This window comes from Oratosquilla oratoria, chromosome 5 (assembly GCF_046742065.1).
Source record: "Oratosquilla oratoria isolate Oo_2021 chromosome 5, ASM4674206v1, whole genome shotgun sequence".
Lineage (NCBI taxonomy): Eukaryota > Metazoa > Arthropoda > Malacostraca > Stomatopoda > Squillidae > Oratosquilla > Oratosquilla oratoria.
In genome coordinates, this window is record NC_134781.1 from 23314411 (window position 1) to 23335006 (window position 20596).

The window sequence follows — 20596 nt, forward strand, 5'->3', positions numbered from 1 at the left end:
TGGTAATGGACATGGAACTGCCTAGTGTAGACCTTATGGTCTCTTGCAGTCTCCTTAATTCTTATGTTCTTATGCTCTTATGTTCTTAAAGGACTTGGACTACATGGACATGTCCAGAAGTAGGTTGTACATTATACAAACATTTGCAAAATCAATACACCCGAACATGTTTGTATCTGGACAGGGCATCAACTGTATTCAGATGGATATTGCAAGGATTACTGCATTATTATGTACAATGCTTCAAATACTACCTATTCAAACATGAAGATAATTTTTCATTGCACATACTTTAGAAATGTTTTTCAACTTTTATCACTTTTAAACTTGAGTAAGGTTTTCATTATTCAAACTGATATATTTCTTTCTTTTTTTATTTTAAATTCATACTAAAATTTCCACTTTAAATGACTGCACAATTAACCTAACCATTGAAGTTGAACATTACATTTCAAAATTATGACATCCTTACATCTATTGCAGCAGCCTCCATACATAAATACACCACAAAGCACATTCAGACTCAATATTCTTTTTTCACATTTATCATTACATGTACTTCATCACTCACATCTGAGCACCTCTGTTTTCAAGTTTTAAATGGTTACAGAATTACTAAAAAATCAGCCTCTTTATGTAGATACAGTTGACATGAGTATTATTGGAAATGGGGCTTACACAAACACTGTATACAGTTTAAAGCTGTGAAGATCAAACTTTTAAGGAAAAAAAGTAGGCTATGCATGCATTTTTTAAACTGAAATTTGTGCATGATGGGAAAAGCCAGGAACAACTTTTAATTTCAGACATGAAAAAGCCAGCAAAAATGGGAACAAAATATATATGACATTGGCATCTTCATTATTCTGATCAAACTGCAGAATGTAATCATGACAACAGTATGTACTGATTTTGACAGAAAAATTATCTAAACTGTGAAATTCAAACTGCATACACATGAACTGTCTATAAACAGTACATCAAATACATAAAAACACCAAATCAAAGTAAAAACCCATCAAACAGGGCCAAGTTTCAATGTGTGTTGGGTGTGGGAACGGAATACAAATAATATTCATTAAATACATTTTATATCTACAAACCCAACCTACGATCAGAACCCCAAAAACCCTAGGTTAGAATTGTTTGGCCAAATTTCAACTTTGCAATCCACCTGATGCTACCAACAAAATTGCTGCTGCAATATACATTGTGAACAAAGTGATATTTGATATAATACATTCACAGAAATGTAATATTTTTGCTGAAAAGATGTACTGTAGTGAAAAGTACATACATACATATACCAAGGCTTTTCCCCTTTACAAGGGAGGTAGCCAAAAAGGAAAAGGCATAAAATCATTCCCACCCATTCCATCCCTGAATACACTCCACTACCCTCCACCCTCCCTCTCATCTTAGCACCTCCTATATAATTATATATAATTATAATAAAAACATACATACACCAAAGTCTTTTTCCCCAGACACTCCACCTCCCCCCTCCCTCCCTCTTATCTTGGCTCCTCCTGGATGATTGGTCATCCCTGCATCTCGTCCACTGCCCTGGGTCAGAAGCAGTGTTCCAAGACACAGTACATCCATAGTAAGGTCGCTTCATTAAATTGGCGACCCCACTCTCCGTCCCTTCATGCAGAAATGGATAAGACGGGACGAAATCCCTTCAAGCTTCATCAATTTATTTTTCACACATACTCCCTCACCCCCCATTCCTCACCCACTCCCCCTCATACATCACAGCATCATCTATACACAACTATTCTCCATTCATCCCTATCTTCTGTCCTCTCCTATCCTTCCTCAACAGACACTTCCCTCTTTTCCAATGCCTCTTTTACCCCATCCATCTCATCCTTAGTTGCCCCCTCATGTTCCCTCCTTCCACCTCTGCCTTCCACACCTCTTTAACTAATCTTTCTTCACTCGTTCTTTCCATGTGTCCAAACCATCCCAATGATAATAAAAATAATAAAAATTAATCTTTTCACTGTCCAAAAGATGTGTTGCAGTGGAAAGTGAAATAAAATTATAATAAAAAACAATCAAATTTAATTTTTTTCACTGTCCAAAAGATGTTACTATAATCACTTTGGAAAAGATTACAGGAAAAAATCTGATGAGGTGGTCCAGCAAGAAGGATGTCAACTAAAGTCATCTCCCAACACCCATCTCCAAATTCTAATGTCCTCAGTGACATTTCCATTTAGAGATGTAACCTTGAGGGCATGACACACAGTCTGTAGACTGGGCCCAAGATTCTTTATCAGCTTGATCTGCATTTCTTTCACCTTTACACACAGGGAGAGCTGACAATCAGCAACTCCTTTCTTCTATCACTTTCAGCCAGTGAGATAAACAGTCCCACATTAATACAATGCAGACATCAATCCATGGTTTCTTCCACGAGATTGATGGAAAGGCCTGAGGACCAGTCAGCAAAATTCAAGGCAACAACTGATTGACTGATTTCATTAAATACTTGAACAGAAGTATACAATATTTCTGTTGGAATTCCCTGCATTTTGGCAGTGATATGTGTTCAATACCTTAAAACCTTGGGCTGACATGTAGTTCCACACACAAGTCACAAATCAATCAACCCATACACAAGATCAACTTGTACTCAAACATGTGTAGTGTGATACTATTCAAATTTGCCTCAAAATTGACTCAATAATGACAGCTCAAATGCATCACATTACAAAATCAATGCTTTCTAAGCAATAAATAAAAAACATTATTTACCTCCTACACACTTAACTGCCCAGGGCATGTATACTTCAGTGCTTACTGCTTGCTGTATAATCTTTGTTAGCACAAGGCCCTGACATTGTTAATTATTTTTCTGTGCACCATACTTAACAGTGCCTACCTCGTGTACATTACGTGACAATATCATGATTTAATACAATAAACTATATGGCTCAAGTGAAGGAAATTATGCACCAAACCAGTTTCTAATCAAACCATGTACCCTTATAAGGAAATTTCAAGATGGTAGCAGTCATCCGCCCTGCTCTCAACCTAAGTGGTGCAGTGAGGGGGAAGAATGGGTTTTGGTGTTTATGTGAAGGATGTGTACTTTGACTCAGCTAACCCCTGTATGGGGGAAAAGGCCTTTGGTATTTTAATATACTGAACAGTGATCGCTTGCCAGAGAATAAGGAAGAACCTAAGTCCCTGGATTGTTACAATTATCACACATCAAGAAGAATTTTACCCTTTCAGTCCATAAGAAAGGAAGCAGAATCTCTTGTAACATGTTTGCACCCTCATGATTTGCAGTATCAGAGCTGTCCAGACAACCAAATTTCCTTACAAGGTTAGGCATGGTTTGATCCAAAACAAAGGTCTGATGGACAACTTCTATCACTAATTTATGGCATTCAATCATTCACATTATCACCACACAATGTATGCATGTCAGGTATTAATAACAGTTCAATGTACAGAAAACAATTGATGTCAAGGTCACCAACTCAGTAAAATATATCTTAGCAACAGACAATAAACACAGACAAGCATGCCACATCCATGTAGTGGGAGAAATGCCTTATGATGATTTTGATATGTCATTGTTCATAGTCATTTTGAGGCAAAGTTGAGGAGAACAGTAAATGTTTCTGAAGTCCCATTCCCAAAACACTTTTCATGTCTACTGTAAAACATGGGAAAAAAAAAAATCACATTTCTAATTCAGTGTCCTGTGGATGCATCACACATTACACAGCCAATTTCAACTACACTACCCACTTTGTACCAAAACTTGAGTATTTACTTGACCATTAACTAATGAGTCAATAAATTATCAATAAATAAATGTACCAAAAAGAGAGATCAGCAAAGCTTTGCAAAACATACCATTCAATAATATTCCACTATAAACTCAAACTAAAATTTAGATTGAAGTAGAACAAATCACAACCTGAAATAATTGAAAGCAGAAGAGGAACAGGAATCAGAGGAGAGTGAGGAAAGAAGAAGACAGAGGATCATGATGATGCTAGCTATCTCTGGAGCCAATATTCCATAAAAGTGAGAGTGAGTGGGAGAGGTAGGGGTAATGGAGGACGAGGAGGAGGACAAGTGGGAGGGGAAGAAGTAAGAAGATAGAAGGAAGTAAAGGGGGAAGGGAGGAAAAGGGGAAAAAGAAGAAAAAGAAGAGGAAGAGGAGGAGAAGGAGGAAGAACATATAGAGGAAGAAGAGGAGGAAGAAGATGAAAAGAAGGAGAAGAAAGGAAGGAAGAGGGGAGGACAGGAGAAAATGAAAACAACCATAGAAGAAAATTGTTGAAAACAAAACAATCCATTTTCTTTACCACAAAAATACACAAGTAAATAAATAAAGCTCATAACTAAAATTCTGAACAAGAAGATACATTCTACGACTAGATTGATACAAAACAAATTTAGCCATGCTCATGCATTAAAAGCCCAATCCAAAAGCATAAAACATTCCACCTAATCTTTTAAATGAAAGCTGCATCCAACAAAAGTCCACTCAGGTGTACACCTTTCATAATACTTACAGGTAATAAATTAATCACTTCCAATTTGTACTAGCCTACATTACACTTGTTCCCAGTTTATTGCAATTCATAAAAATCAGTTAAACCTACGTAGGAAATGTTTGTGACAAACAGGAAAGTAAAATTCATCCAAATAATTTGTAAACGGTTCAAAGGAAATCTCAAAATCAGAATATGAATAACGTCCCACAATAAACCAATTAAGGTACTGTGCAATGTGCATACTCAAAAATCTTTCATCTGTATGAAACACAAAGAAACACCAAAAACTTGAAACCCAAAAGAAAACACATAAAGAAAAACCTTTTTGTGAAAAAAAATTAAAAGTCACATTTCCATTTACTCACACTAACTTTGTACATATCAAATTATATAAAAGTTTAAAGAAAGTGTCTTATGCAGGGTTGCTATGGCAGCCTTCACTTGCAAGATTTTCCCTGGAAAGGTTATGAAAAACAAGAGAGTGAGAAACAAAAATCAATCCTGCTTCTCTTGGCATGACGCCAAAATTTGATTTTAACTGTATGTAAAGTCCAATGAACCAGAAGGAAAAACAACCGGCACAACAGCCACAGCTCACTCGCACCTTACCTCATAATCATCTTCCTGCTTGTGCGCCTTTTTCTTCAAGAAGTTTACAATGAGACGATCACAATTCAATTGACTCTCAGGTACCCACGAGTCGTGCTCAGGACCGAACCTCTTCCAGCGAACCTTGTACTCTGTGAATCGCCCACGCACTCTGTCATCCACAATGCTCTCCACCTGTAACGTACGTGCAATAGTCTGTTACCCCCTTGTGACTATTCCAGTAATTGCTGGAGATTACCATACATGCTGAAGCATCAGTCACCAACTTTTAGCACATTCAAAATAAACAGTGTATAAATAAATCAAATAAACTATAAAATCAATAAAGAAAACAAATGTGTATACATTGTGACGAATGTGGACAGGAGGTAAAGAGAACACGGGCTGAGGGAAGATGACGTCGAGTGGGGGACGTTGAGTGGGGGACCAACCTGACACATTGCCACATTCCTCTGTTATGCCATATATATTGACCAACTTGACTTCAAACTCTATTCCTCTGAAGAAGCCACTCAGGCAAAACTAGTCAGGAATAAAAGTATTTCCCTCAGCCCATGTTCCCTTTACCTCCTATCCACAAAGAAAACAAAGTAAAATATAGCAAGCAAACAAATTAATGTTTGTAAATGAGGAATCCTATCACCCACTGACTACCACTACCAAGTTGTGATAGAAATTTTAAGCAATAGTGATAAAAATAATATTAACAACAAAACAAAAATTACTGATCTTCATTACTGAAGATAAGAAAAGACTATTCAAATCAAATAATCCTATGCCTGAGGAGAAAGGACTTGGACGGATAAACAGACCATATGGAACAAATTGATCCTAATTGTGACAGAGAACTGATTCACGACAAGTGTAGATTGAATTTTTTTGTCAGGACAACCCTCTATCAATAACAGAAAGATTTACACACTTCCTTAACTCAATTATCAAAATGTATTTGCTACCTCCAAATTATTATTTCAGTTTGGACCAAATATACCTAAATATGTTTCTTCTCATGTTACCCTCTTTTGCCAAAGTACCCTTCCCTAAATTGAATAAAATTACTTGTTGGACAGTAGCAAAGGACTTAACTGAGTCTTAATCTCTAAAACTACAAGAGTATGCAACCATAGAAAAGGAGTCTATGTCTCAACAACTGCTCCTTGGAAAAGTATGTCAGTATAATATCTTTAAGCATAAAGCAAGTCAACTTAAACAAAAGCTTGCTCTATAACAAAAAAATTAAAAATTTTGCCTCAAATCTGAAAAGCACAGTTCAGTACACTGGTATTTATGATTTACAAATGCATTTTGCAAAGCAGATACTTTAAATGTTTAGTTAATAGTTCCAAATTGCAATCAAAGCATTCTCTTTCTGTCATTGTTACTGAAAACTTGTGAGAGAGAGAGAGAGAGAAAGAGAGAGAGAGAGAGAGAGAGAGAGAGAGAGAGAGAGAGAGAGAGAGAGAGAGAAATTTATTAGAATTTAATGAGATATATATTCAGTGACACTGCTGGTTACGACAGATAACTCAGTTACCTCACTATTTGTAGAAGCACAGGAACAATTAAGAAGACCCTTCAACCCAGTAATATTCATTACAGAATTTGTTCCAGGAAATTAAAAACAAGTTCACTCGGCCAAGAATCATACTTGGGAGAAAATGATTTTCCCATTGACCACGGCACTTTTTTTCGAAACCCTTAGCAGAATAAAACTGTCTGGGATTAGCCGTACAAAAGTCTGGAAAAATACTAGCAAATGACTAATCAACAAGACGAATTCTAAAGCCCCTCCTCCAATTCTGTATCAGGCAGTAAAGTTCACTCCTTTTTCTAGTTGTTATATATGATTCTAATTAATTGTTGGGATGACCCCTTCCTAAATGATGATCATTCCTATCAAAATCTTCTATTGTGGTACACAATTCTCTAAAATGTCTACATATGCATAAATTATACCAGTGGTTCTCATACTGTGTTCCACAGAAACCCAGGGTTCCATGGCAAAAAATCATAATTATTTATTTGAAAAGGAATGAACAAAATGAAATATGAAAGTGATAAAATCTTTCGTCTTTGAGAAGAGAGAGAGGGAGAGAGACTGTACGAGTGTATGACTATATACTGTGCATGTCGATGGTTAGTCTTCAATCTTTTTAAGTCTGTCAAAATATTTTTCTTAGAAGTGGTAACCCAAAGGAGACAGAAACGAACAGTTGACATATTTAAGATATTGGGCATTTTCTTCACAAAAAAATTATCTTAGTTGGGACTTCTGGACAGCTGTCTGCATTGATGGTGCAAAGGCAATGACAAGCTCAGTCAAGGGTGTAATTGGTTTGATCAAAAACATTGCACTTGCTGTGGAGCATTGGCACTGTTGTATTCATAGAGAAGCACTAGCTGTGAAAAAGATACAAAGTGATCTAAAAGAGACACTTGATGAAGTAATCAAGGTAGTTAATTACATCAAGGCTAGGTCTCTTCATTCTTAAGTGTATGCCTTATTGTGTCAGGACATGGGGTCCATTCACAGAACCCTGTTGTTACATACAGAGGTGTGTTGGCTATCTCACAGTAAAATTCTTTCTTATGTGTATGAATTGAGAAAGGAGATCAAAGTATTTTTGAGGGAGCACAAGTTTTCTTTGTCAACCCAGTTCATTGATGAAGTCTATATATGTAAAGTGGCCTATCTTGCAGATATATTTGTGAAATTAAATGAGCTAAACTTATCATTACAAGGTTCTACTATCAGCATTCAGAATATCCAAGACAGAATTGAATCCTTTCAGACTGAGTTCTGGATTGGCAGTATAAAGAAAAACCAGACCGAGTGTTTGCCAAATTGCCATGCACTATTAAACAAAAACTTCTAAGAAATGGCTGACAGTATTTACCTAGTTGTATTTTATGGGACAAGAGCTATGCCCATAGTGACCCGTTTTCGTATCTCTCCACACCCAGTTTATTCTTAAAATTGTGTATAGTTTTGGAATTCACTGTTTCTCCATTCAGCTTGTTCCAGACATCAATCACTCTGTGTGGGAAGCTATTTTTTACTCCAATCTTGGTCTTATCAGTGTGACTAATATTTTCTTTACCATTTCCTCATCTAAGTCGTCAAAGGCCACTTTCATTGATCTTAGTAAATTGAAGGTTTCTCAAACTATTTTGTTGATATGTTTGTCTGGTGATATGTCTTTGCTGATAATTACTCCTAGGTCCCTTTCTGAGCTAACTTTTTTTTTTTTTTACTTCCTTGTACCAATTCTATATTGCCCTGATATTCTATTTTTACTTTTTCCAAACTCCATTATACTACATTTCTTGATGTTGAAGTTCACTTCCCACTTTTGACTCCATTCCTAGGTCTTCCTCTGTACTTTCTTTAGTAGTTTTGCATCATCTCGAAAGAAGTTCATATAACATTCCACAACTTCATCCATGTCATTTATATATATGGCAAACATTATCGGAGCCAATACAGAACCTTGTGGGACTCCATTTATCATTTATTTCTAGGTTGATTTTGTCTCTAAGTATGACCCTCATTTTTCTCCCGTTCAAGAAATCTTCCATCCATTTCAATAACTTTCCTTGTACACCACATATAATTTTGATTTTTCTTAGTAGCTTTTTGTGTGGTACTTTATAAAATGTGTGTGTATGTGTGTGTTGGGGAAGAGTTCCATCTATATGGGGGTGGGTCCATCTATATTTGGTGAGGGGGTCTTTGGGGGTTCCGCTGAGTACCAGCAAGTGTGGAAGGGTTCCATTAGATGGAAAAGTTTGAGAACCATTGGGTTTTACCGTGCTAAGCACTAGTCAAAGCATCACATGTATTTATCAGTTACATTTAAAAAATAATTTAGCCCTGCATGGAAGAATTCAAATATAGTTTCAACAAACTAAACAATAAGTTGTATGCAGTGTGAACTCTGATTAAAATATGATTAACCCATGCTATTATGACACAATTTTCATTCTAAATGCCAGACAATTTTGCTGAATTTATTAAATGTCACCATAGTAAAGAAATCAGGGCTACTTCAACAACCTCATTGCTATAATAGCAACTTAATAGATTTTATTCTGGCTAATCACCAGACAATTTCACCGAGTTTAGGCAACACCACCATATCAAAGGAGTTGACAAAATCATATTGTTTTGCCTTGTGGTCTTACACTGCAGTTGTAAACAAAACCATAAAGAATTTCTTCAATGCTAAAATCAAGCCAACAGTATGGAAATACAAAACATATTAATGGATAGTACTAAAGTTTTTCTTGAAGTACAGAATGATTCAAAATTTCAAACCCCTTATTAAAGTCCAATTATATTGGTAACATATTTGCATTATAACAAGCCATTGTTCTTCACCTGGTAGCATCAGGAAAACATTGCTGTTTAACTGTGGTCATGTTTTTCACATGTTCTTGTTAATTTTAAGTTATCTAGCCAAGGAATAGACTCATGACAAAACAGGGTCTTGATCAGCTGAGACCTTATTTTATCCTCAGGTCAACCAGTCTGCTTGATAAAATTGTCAGATGTTTGCTGAAATAAAATCTATAAAATATGTTTTACCAAAGCAGTTAACCATTTCTATACCATAGCATACTTATCCTTTAATTGTGGCTAATGCCAGGATATTTCATTCAGTTATTTGTAACCATGTTGGTAACCTGTCTTAATCAACCCCTTCCTTATTAGAGAACACTTATCCTTTTATTCTGGATGCTGCAGGGCTATTTAATTTGGCTGTGTCTCCCTTCAGAAAACTCTGCCAAATGGCCTGGGCTGGCAAGCAAGCAAGGATGTTATGTACTTACAGCACTGACAGTGGTTGAAAGCAGAATTAGGTGATATGGAACTATCTAAACTGCTCCTCTCTGAATACAGTTTTCTTAATTCTCCAAGTAGTTTACCTTTGATTAGATTCCAGTTGACTGAACTTTCTGGATAATGGCACACCTGATAGCTGAAGTTACTTTGTGTCCAATTTCTTCTCAGTCCAATATTCTATATTGCATTAGAAATTATATTTCAAAGTATTATATATTACAGAGATCCACAATTTGCCCCTGGGAGTGGAGTGGGTGGTTTGCAGGGCAGCACATGGGTCATAACTATAAGACAAACTTTGGAGAGACAGAGAAAGAGGGGGGGGGGCAAATTGCATGCTGACTTACACCACACTCAAAAGTTTACCCATGATTGATGGTACCCTTTTTATATGCAAAATAATTACTTTTTTCTTTCTCTCTGAGTGACTTATGGACCCAGCTGTTGGCTGTGGCCAGATTCCTTAGGGCCACAAGTCTCCCATATAATATCTTTATCCAGATTGTTTATATACATGCTTAACCATTACCACCCTTGCCAGTTTCCTTCAATAAATGCTTACTATATTTACTTGTGTATTAGTTACACTTGGGTGTTATTTGCACTTGTGTATAAATTGCATCCTTCAAATTTAGTGTTTAATCTTGGTACAATTCTTTTCATTAAATTCAAACTCAGTATCATAACTGATGATGTCAATTACTGGTAAGTTACAGTATCAAGCTTACAGGTGTCATAAAACAAATGCCACGTTGAAACAAATTTATTGACATAATTGCGAACAATATCATGGAAAATAAATAACATGGAAAGTGTGATGCGATTTAAAAACAATGAAATATTAGTAAGAGGGCAGTAGTTTATTCGAAATGACAGTAACTGAAGCAATTCGACCATGCTGATCATCGCATCTCAAAATCACTTTTCTCAATATTATTTTGTGACATTTACAGACAAGATTAACGATTCATATCATTTGTTATCAATAACACAGGTATAATTGTATTAAAATTTAAGTGGAATATGATGATATTTGTAATTAGCAATGTGTAACTAGGGCATACTATCAAAACAATATATGATACGCAGTATCACAAAGGAACATTTCTATAGCAAATAACTTATATTTAACCACTTTCTCCACAGATGAATAATTTTATAGTTAAATGGCTCTTTTGGTAATGAATTGAGTAAGTTTTCACTGCATTATTAGAAGTCAGTATAATTCAAAGACAAAATTTGCCGATAATCTTTTTTGTACACTGATATGTACAGTACTTTTTCTTCTATAGAACTCAATTATTTCAAAGTTTTGTAAACATAAGCAATTTTTCTTAGTACAGTGTTGATATCTATTACCAGTACATAACTACGGTACACTATCAGACGTAGGGGTGACTAGAACAAATTTTGAGTATCAAAGGAACATTACATTAATGCCAACTTATCTAAACACCATTTTTTTCACATCTGAATAATTCTACACTTAATTTAAAGATAAACTTTGCCTACAACTTTTTATACTGATTTGCTTAGTAATTTTTCAAAATGGGCTTCAAATAGCTTCAACCATGGTGATCACTGCATCTCAAAGTTACTTTTCTCGATATTATTTAGTGAAGGTAGGGAGGTATTTAGAGTGAACTGCTTAAATGAGAAAGAAAAGAAGGAGTATAAGAAGCTGAAAGACGAGTGGGAGGGAGTAAAGGATAGAGTAGAACTAGGAGTAGAGGAGGAATGAGGATGGTTCAATAAGGGAGTCATGAGGTGTGCAAAGATGGTGTGTGGAACAAGGAGGGCAGGAGGAAATTGAAGGAAGGGTAGTGAGTGGTGGGATGAGGAAGCAAAGAATGGTGTAGAAGAGAAGAAACAGGCATTCATAGATTGGCTTCAAATTAGGAAGAGGGAATCGTATGAGAGGTACAAAGTAAAGAGAAGGGAGGTGAACTATAAGATAAAGGAAGAAAAGGTGAGAGATGTCGAATGGGGTAAGAGTATGACAGAAAATTTTAAAAGTAATAAAAACATGTTTTGGAAAGAAATTTAAAGAGGAAGAGGAGGTGAATCAAATTGAGAAGAAAAGGTAAAAGGTGCAGATGGAGAGATGATAATGGAAGAGAAGGCAGTGAGAGGAAGGTGGGGAGAGTATTTTAGGGAGTTGCTAAATGTGAAGGAGGATAGGGAGGGAAAGGTAGTTGCAGTGGGAAGCACTAAGAAAACGAGAGTGATGAGTGAGGAAAATGGAGGAGAAATAGGGAAAGATGAAGTGGAAGAAGCTGTTAAGATGATGAGAGCAGGTAAGGCACCTGGGTTGGATGGATGCCATGCAGAATGTATGAAGAAAGGAGGTACAGTTATGGTGGACTGGCTGGTGAGGTTATTTAATGTTTGTTTAAGAGAGGATAGAGTGCCGGAGGACTGGAGGAGTGCCTGTATAGTTCCACTTTACAAGGGAAAGGGGGACAAGTGTGAGTGTAGTAGTTTCAAAGGGATCAGCTTGTTGAATGTAGTTGGGAAGGCTCATGGGCGGGTCTTGATTGAGAGAATTAGGAGAGGAACAGAGGGAGTAATTGGTGAGGAAGTGTGGTTTTAGGACAGGTAGGGGTTGTGTAGATCAGATTTTTGTGATAAGACAGATATGTGAGAAAGCTATAGGAAAAGGTAAGGATGTTTTTTGGGCTTTTATGGATCTGGAAAAGGCTTACGACAGGGTAGACAGGAAGGCACTGTGGGAGGTACTGCAGATATATGGGATAGGAGGAAAGCTGTTAAGAACAGCCAAGAGTTTTTACGAGAGTAGTAGAGCTTGTGTTAGGATTAGAAATGGAGAGAGTGAATGGTTTGAGGTAAAGGTAGGACTTTGTCAGGGATGTGTTATGTCGCCCTGGCTGTTCAATCTACACATGGATGGGGTGGTGTGAGAGGTGAATGAAAGGTTGGTGGGTTAGGGGTTGGAGATGGTTAAAGAAAATGGAGAGAAGTGGGAAATAAGCCAGTTGTTGTTTGCTGATGACACTGCGCTTGTGGCAGGATCAGTAGAGGAATTGAGGAAGTTAGTGACAGAGTTTGAGAAGGTGTGTGAAAGAAGGAAGCTGAAGATAAATGTGGGCAAAAGTAAGGTGATGAGATGTACAAGGGGAGAGTGTGACAGCAGGCTGGAAATGAGCATTAAGGGGGCCGTTGCGCTCGAAAACCATCTTCGTCAATTATGATCGGAATTTCGCGAATTTTTAATATGTTATATATACATATACTGAGATGTTCACCACCGATTTTCATATCATTTGGTTGAAAAACAATGAAGTTATTAATAAAAAACAGTTTTTTGACCAATTACAAACTTTCCATCTCCTCATTTATCCATTGACTGAGCATGCTGAAAAAATACCACAAATGCTCTATAGCAATACCTAAAAAATTATCACAGTTTTTTGAATTTTCTCTTAGTTTAGGAGAATTTTTTTTTTTTAAAGTGTCATATTTTTTTTAGAATACAATATATCGACTTCTATCACAAAAAATGAAAAAACCCACGATAAAAAGTTTGCAAATTTATTCAGCTTTCAAATTATCCAAACCCCATCACAATCGGCCAAGTAGTTACAGAGGAGATAGAAAAAATGTAGAGAAAAGGGTAGTTTTGAGATACTGAGCTTTGAAGTTCAAAATACATTTCCCTGCATTTTTTTTATATATTTCATTTAGATTTTTTTTCTCTGCGACAACCTTCATGCATTCTATGTCATTCACATGTTATTATAAAGTGTAGCTGGTACCTGGTCCCCCCTTTTACGAGGTATTAGCAGCTCAGAAGGCGAGGGTTTCAGGAGGCACCACCTCCCTCATTGTCGCCAGGTTCGCTTACTAGAAAGCTCCCGGCTGGAAATCGGAGCTGAACGATAGTTTTCTCTTCCTCTTTCTGGTCTTTGGTGTCCCCTTCCGTTCTGTGTCTTTGTCTTGTTCCTCAAGTGCTTTTGTAATGATGGGATTGACTCCAACCAAGTGAGAAAGAAGATTATGTGTCCTTCCAAAGTTATGATCAATGACAGTCACTCTTGTGACGAAAAGCACTCGGAGCGTTTCATTTGAAGAGGCACGTGATGGTACGTCACGCATGCTCGATGTTTGCGGTGACGTTATTTGAGAAAAGAGGATATGGAGGGGTAGAGGAGTGCGATAATGTGCGATCAGCGTAACCAAGCCCGGGCGCGCGCAACAGCACTGCTATGAGTCATCTCTAGTAATAACCGAGGCAGAAGTACACTCTTTCTCAATGATTTGATTCAGTTTCTTAGCTTTCATGAAACGCACGTTTCTTCTTCGAATGTTTAGGCATTCTTGAAATGATTATAGCTTCAAATAAAAGTAAATAAAAGTTCTCCAAGGAGCGACAATTCGTTTTCTCCGCCTACTCACAATAATTCTCTCAGTTTACTCACGAGTGCGAAGTGCTATCCCCATGTAGGACAAGTTTCCAGCTAGTCTATATTAGTGAATAACAAAATACATCGCATTTGTGCCACTTTTATTGCGATGAAATAACTTAATCGAACATATGTGCAGCGAAGGTGTACTGGCAAGTGGGGGGGAGCAGAAAAATAGCCATAACTCCTTTATTTTTTGGTATTTCGCTGAAATATTTCAGGACTGGCTTGCCAAAGGCCACTAGATGACAGGGAATTTTTTTTTAGAATATTTCAATTTTCTTTTTGGAAATTCATCGCGACAGCCCCCTTAAGGGTGAGAGACTGGAGGAAGTGGATAGTTTTAGATACTTGGGTGTGAATGTGGCAGGAAAGGGAGGAGTGGAGGTGGAGGTAGAATGTAGATTGAGAGAAGCGAGAAAATGCCTTGGTGGATTAAAAAGTGCAACGAGAAATAGACATCTGGGAATGGATGCTAAGAGGAGGTTATATGAAGGAGTGATTGTGCCAACAGCACTGTACAGGGCAGAAACATGGAACATAGGAGAGGAAGAGAGGAGATTGAATGTGTTGAGATGAAATGTCTGAGAAGTATGATAGGGGTTACTAGGCTAGAGTGAGAAATGAGGAGGTGAGGAGAACAGGGATAGAAAGGGAGCTGGGAGATAGGGTTGATGAAAGAGTATTAGGATGGTTTGGACACATGGAAAGAATGAGTGAAGAAAGATTAGTAAAAGAGGTGTGGAAGGCAGAGGTGGAAGGAGTGAATGTGAGGGGGTGACCTAGGATGAGATGGATGGATGGATGGGGTGAAAGGGGCATTACAAAAGAGAGGAATGTCTGTTGAGGAAGGATGGGAGAGGACAAAAGATGGGGGTGAATGGAGAGGGGTTGTGTATGGATGATGCTGTGATGAATAAGGGGGAGTGGGTGAGGGATGGGGGGTGAGGAAGTATGTATGAGAAAAAAATTGACGCAGCCCGAAGGGATTTCTCCCCGTTTTCTCCTTTTCTGTATGAGGGGACGGACAGCGGGGGTCGCCGATTTAATGAAGTGGCCTTGCTGTGGATGTACTGTGTCTTGCGACACTGCTTCTGACCCAGGGCAGTGGACAGGATGCAGAGATGACCTGTCATCCAGGAGGTGCCAAGATAAGAGGGAGGGAGGAGGGTGGAGGGGAGTGGAATATGTAGGGAATGGAATGGGTGGGAGTGGTTTCTATGCCTTTTTCTTTTTGGCTACCCCCTGTGTAAGGGGGAAAAAGCCTTTGGTATATGTATGATGTATGTATGTATTAACTAGTACATAAATATAAATGATTCATATATATGATGTAGGTTATCAGTAGCACATAGGTATTAAGTCAATAAAAATTCAATGGAATATAATGAGTTGTGGTTTGTCATTCAATCAAATAGGCAAAAGGAGTAATGCTCAGCAGAAAACATTTGTAGCATGCACACCATGACAATTTTAGCTTGTATAAGTCACACCCAAGATTATGCAGTTAAAATTAGGTATAAAACTGTGCAACTTATACACAAATAAATATGGTAAGTCATCAGTATTAACTGGCCATCTCATCTTGAAAGTTATTTTTACTGAATTGATCACGTCATTGTAAACTCAAATCACCATGTCATATCATTATAATATTCCATTATCAGTCTTCCAGCAGTGAAGTGGATCAGAACTGATTAATAATGAAAAAAGCAACCATACTTATGTCAAGTTTCATTGTAATCACAAATGATTCATTTACAGATATTAACATTCAGTTATTGTATACTTTGTTATTTTCCATATCTGCCAACCTTCATATAACTTTTTTTCTACTGTGGTTGCCACCAAGCTACTTAACTTACCCCTGTGGCACACCTCATTAGTGATGAACAGTGAAACAGTTAATGCCAGAACTATACACGAATTCAAAAACAAACTGGATGTGGAGAGATACAAAAACGAGTCAAAATGAGCATAGCTCTAGTCCCGTAAAATACAACTTGGTAAATGAGCTAGTTCAATATATCACTTCCTCACTCTCCGGTCAAAGAATATTAATCATTTTAAACTTCTACCCATCCTAAGTCTCTTCATTACTACCTCTATGACTCCACCTCTTTTGTGCAATGTTGTCAATGATAGGAGAATTGGTTGTCACTGATGAAATACTAAATACATTTCCATTCCTCATATGTATATAAAGATCTTGTACAATACATTACAAGCAGTAGGGACTTTAGTTTACGCACACCAGTTCCTAAAAAATATCAACATTTCCAAGGAATAAAAGATGGTATCAAGGCAATAACCAAATTTTTTCTATCCAGAAAAATAATGATTTGTTAATCCTGACTGCTAGCTTTTAGGTTCAATCAGCTACTCAAAGACCACTGCTGACCAAAAACCTCTCCTAACCTTTTCCATAAACTAAACAAATACACCATCTTCTACAGTGTCATGCCTGTAAACTTCTCTATGTTGTCTCTCCACCTTCTGTCTAGTTTTCCATCTTACAGTATCTCCTTTCTGGCTATCTGACCTGCCTAATTCCATTTCCACTCTTTCATCACTTTAAGAAATATCATTCATTCCAGTCTGCTCTCTTATCAGTTTGTCTTCTTTGTCTTTCAGTGTTATTTCCAGTCCTGATCTCTTACTCCATTGGATCTTTTGTCCTCTACCTCTTTAGCAAAATATGCAGTGACTGTCTTGTAGTTGCACAAGATTATTCTCCTCCTGATTTCACTCAGCACCTTAGCTGGTGTTGGCATCCCCCCCCCCTCCATCAAACTCTCAACTTGGGTTCTCACACTGCATATGTAAGATCCTCACCTTCAGGTTGTTTAATGTCCATGACTTGGATCTGCTTATTCACAATTGGTGACACAAGCAACTGAGTTCATTTGGCTGGACCTTTGGGTGATGATCCAAATAGATGCCTATGACAATACTGGCTGTACTGTTCAGAGGAGCCGAGAGGTTGTGGTAGTTTAATCTCACATCCTAGCCACATTTTTTGGTGAAATGTATTTTTCTCTGGAACCACTTTAATCAACATACTCAGTAGAGCCCTATTTTCTTTGGGCAGCCACTGGTTTATTTTGTCTTTATGACAGTACCCATATATCAAAGAGGAGTTTCATAGTTTGCCAACAGGGATATGCCACTTAGCAATGGGAACCACCAATGTGAATGCAAAAAAGAGGAAACTTATTTTTATTTTTATCTTTATCTTTTGTACAGGTTCTATTTAATGTGAATACCTGAAGATATATTCATCTCTTAATCAACACAGCTTTTGTAGTTATGATACTTGCCAACTTTAAGATAGTTCTCAAATTATTGTGCAAATATTCTAAATCTTAATATAATCTTCATTTCTTCCTTTATGTATATGCATTTTAACTACTTTGGTACGATAACGCCTATGTAGGCATCATGAGGTACAAGTGGGTACACAAGGAAGCCAGCATCAGCAACTTGATTATACATATTTTTTTGTAGTTTTACATGAGTTAACCCCAGATTCTGTGAACTGGTTTGATCACATTTTGTGTTTATTATTACTCACAGTAAAAGAGAATGAGTAATACAGCAGTGACTTTATATTTTATAATGCAAGTAGTGTGATGCAAATTACATTTGGCAGCCGATGCTGTGCACAAGAATTCGAGTAATACTGAAGTGGTTAAGTACACCTTTATTACATTAACAATTATATTCTATTACTTTCAGTAATGCCACTACTCTTAATTTTCCATAGCTTACTATTTTCTAAGATATTTACGGTATATGATCGATTATATCTGTGTGAATTCCAATAAACCACCACTTTTTTGTAAACAGTTTTAGAAATTGATGGGCAGCATATTTCCTACTCCAGGTACTTCTCCATGCATGCCTCAGGTAATATATCAAATAAAATTGGTTTTGTCAATGTTTCAATAGAAATATGTCCAATTCAGCACAGGAAAAAGCCTCATACAGACTTGAAATTCAAATATTTTATTAAGCTCATACTGAAATACAGTGTATACAAAAATAACGTTAAGACGAGCTGAACTCGCCAACTAGCAATTCCTTTTTAGGTTCCCAATTTTTGCTTAAGCTGTCACAAACTAGAAAAGCTAAGTCATATAATCTTAAAATAATGATAAAATTATATTGAAAACAAGAAAATATATTATTAAATGACATTCAATATCCATCTAAGAGTGCCAATATTGTAGCAGTTTTGAGCGGGGACCACAATTCATACTCAGAAAACAATAACATATAGTTATTGCGCAAATAGTGAACTGAAGGTACATTAAATGAATGAATACATCAAATAACAAAATGGAGTGTCTCATACAACTACTGAATTGGAAATGCATTAGATTATGAAATGATTTAACAATAAAAATGGTGACAATGCTTCTAGAATAAAAATTTCCAACTGTGTAAGTGGCTTGCGGGTGCTAATCAGTTGGATGCTGCATGTTCAGATGTCTTTTGTGTTACTATTTTGAGTTTTCATAAAACAATAAAATGATTATCAACTAGAAAAAAAAAAAAATCATATCTGCGAGAGGAAGAATTGAATTTCCCCACTCATGCTGTCACCAAACATTATATCCACTTATGAAATTAACCCTTTCTCTACCATGGAATACTATATATTTTTATTCTGGCAAATATTAGACAACTTCATTGACCTTGAAAAAGGGATCCTATACTGAAAGGATCAGTTATGTCATACTCAATTTGTTTGGCTTTAGCCATAACATATATGAAATATGCTATCATCTTGAAAATTTAATGCATTTTTCAATGAATAGATTTCTGATATTACACCATAAATCTAAGAGCAAGAAAAGTTGCACTAATTAATTTTCCACAAGTAAACTGTTATAAAGTACCGTATACTGCAATTCACATATAATTTCATAAAAGCAATATAGTTATTATGCACACTGCAGTCTAAATATAATTTCAAATCCTTGAAACAAAAATTCAACTTTAAAATAAAGCAAGATATGATAATATAGAAGACTGTGACAAGTTGAAAAATTAATCTGTCCATTAGTTCTATTAAACTATGAAATGATAACAACAAAATTAAATCACAATCTGAAGTTTTAAAATACCTTTCCAGAAGGTTATTTTGCTACATCTATGAAAGATAAGAAATAGTTTCAAGAAATAAGAAAATTATCCAGGTCTAAACAGATGTCAAACAAGCATACATGTTACTTAAGCCATTGTCCATCACTCTTCAACTAACAACATTTGGTTGCACCACCAACATAACCTTAATAAACCAATTTTATTTATTCATTTTTTTTTTTTTTTTTTTTACAAAAATAATTAAAAAAAAAGAAAATAAATCTATAAATAAAAAATAAAATAATCTATAAATGAATAAATGGAATTAAACAAGAATAAAATTAAAATACTAGCATCTCACCAGACAAAAAAATAACTGAATTTACTTCAAATTATCAAATGTTGACCAATATGCAACCAAATATTCTGTTGATTAATATAATTTGTAACCTTCAGACTATACTACCTACTTCAAGTCTTCATAAGTCAATAAAGATAGCAATTTCACTACAATGCATGCACAGCATAAAATCAACAAATCACATAATTCTACATACTACATGTGACTGATAAGTTCCTTGGATGATTTCAATTAAAATAAATTGTACTTGGAACAGGTTGGCCCCACTCTCTAAATGATTCACATGGGGCTGAATGACTTGACTAATTGATCTGGATTTGAAAGGAAACTGAAAAAAATTTACTAACTTATATGGTGACGCATGATTTGACTAATTACCATAATCTTGAGTTGTAGAAACCTATCTTTTACTGCTATCATATCTACGGTGAGCTTCGGAGGTTACTAATGTGGAAGAACTAGCTCTCTGGGATTTATAAAATGGTTGAAGTGTTGCATGTGAACTACAGCAGGTTAAAACAACAGCTTAACCCCTTTGCTAGAGTGATGCCTTATAGATTTCAAGCTAAATACTAAACAATTTTATTCAGTTTAGAAAACACAACTGGACACAATGGATATTGGACACTATTATAACTGACATTATAATGATGCCTTTACTGATTTTATTCTGGTTAAATGCCAGACTACCTTATCATGTTAGGGAATATCAATGTAACAATGGGGTTAACTG

At 36.2% G+C, this 20596-nt stretch overlaps 1 protein-coding gene across 3 annotated transcripts in view; it reads right to left on the reverse strand.

Annotated features, from left to right (window-relative positions):
- The window catches only part of LOC143025407 (uncharacterized), an 86610-nt gene that overhangs the window by 14483 nt on the left and 51531 nt on the right, over nucleotides 1–20596 (reverse strand). For 2 of the 3 annotated variants that reach the window (XM_076185040.1, XM_076185039.1), the window contains exon 5: nucleotides 5142–5315. The exons of the other annotated variant lie outside the window; for it this stretch is intronic. In XM_076185040.1, the coding sequence (XP_076041155.1) occupies nucleotides 5142–5315 (174 nt within the window). The remainder of the gene's footprint in view (nucleotides 1–5141; nucleotides 5316–20596) is intronic. 3 annotated transcript variants of the gene reach the window in all.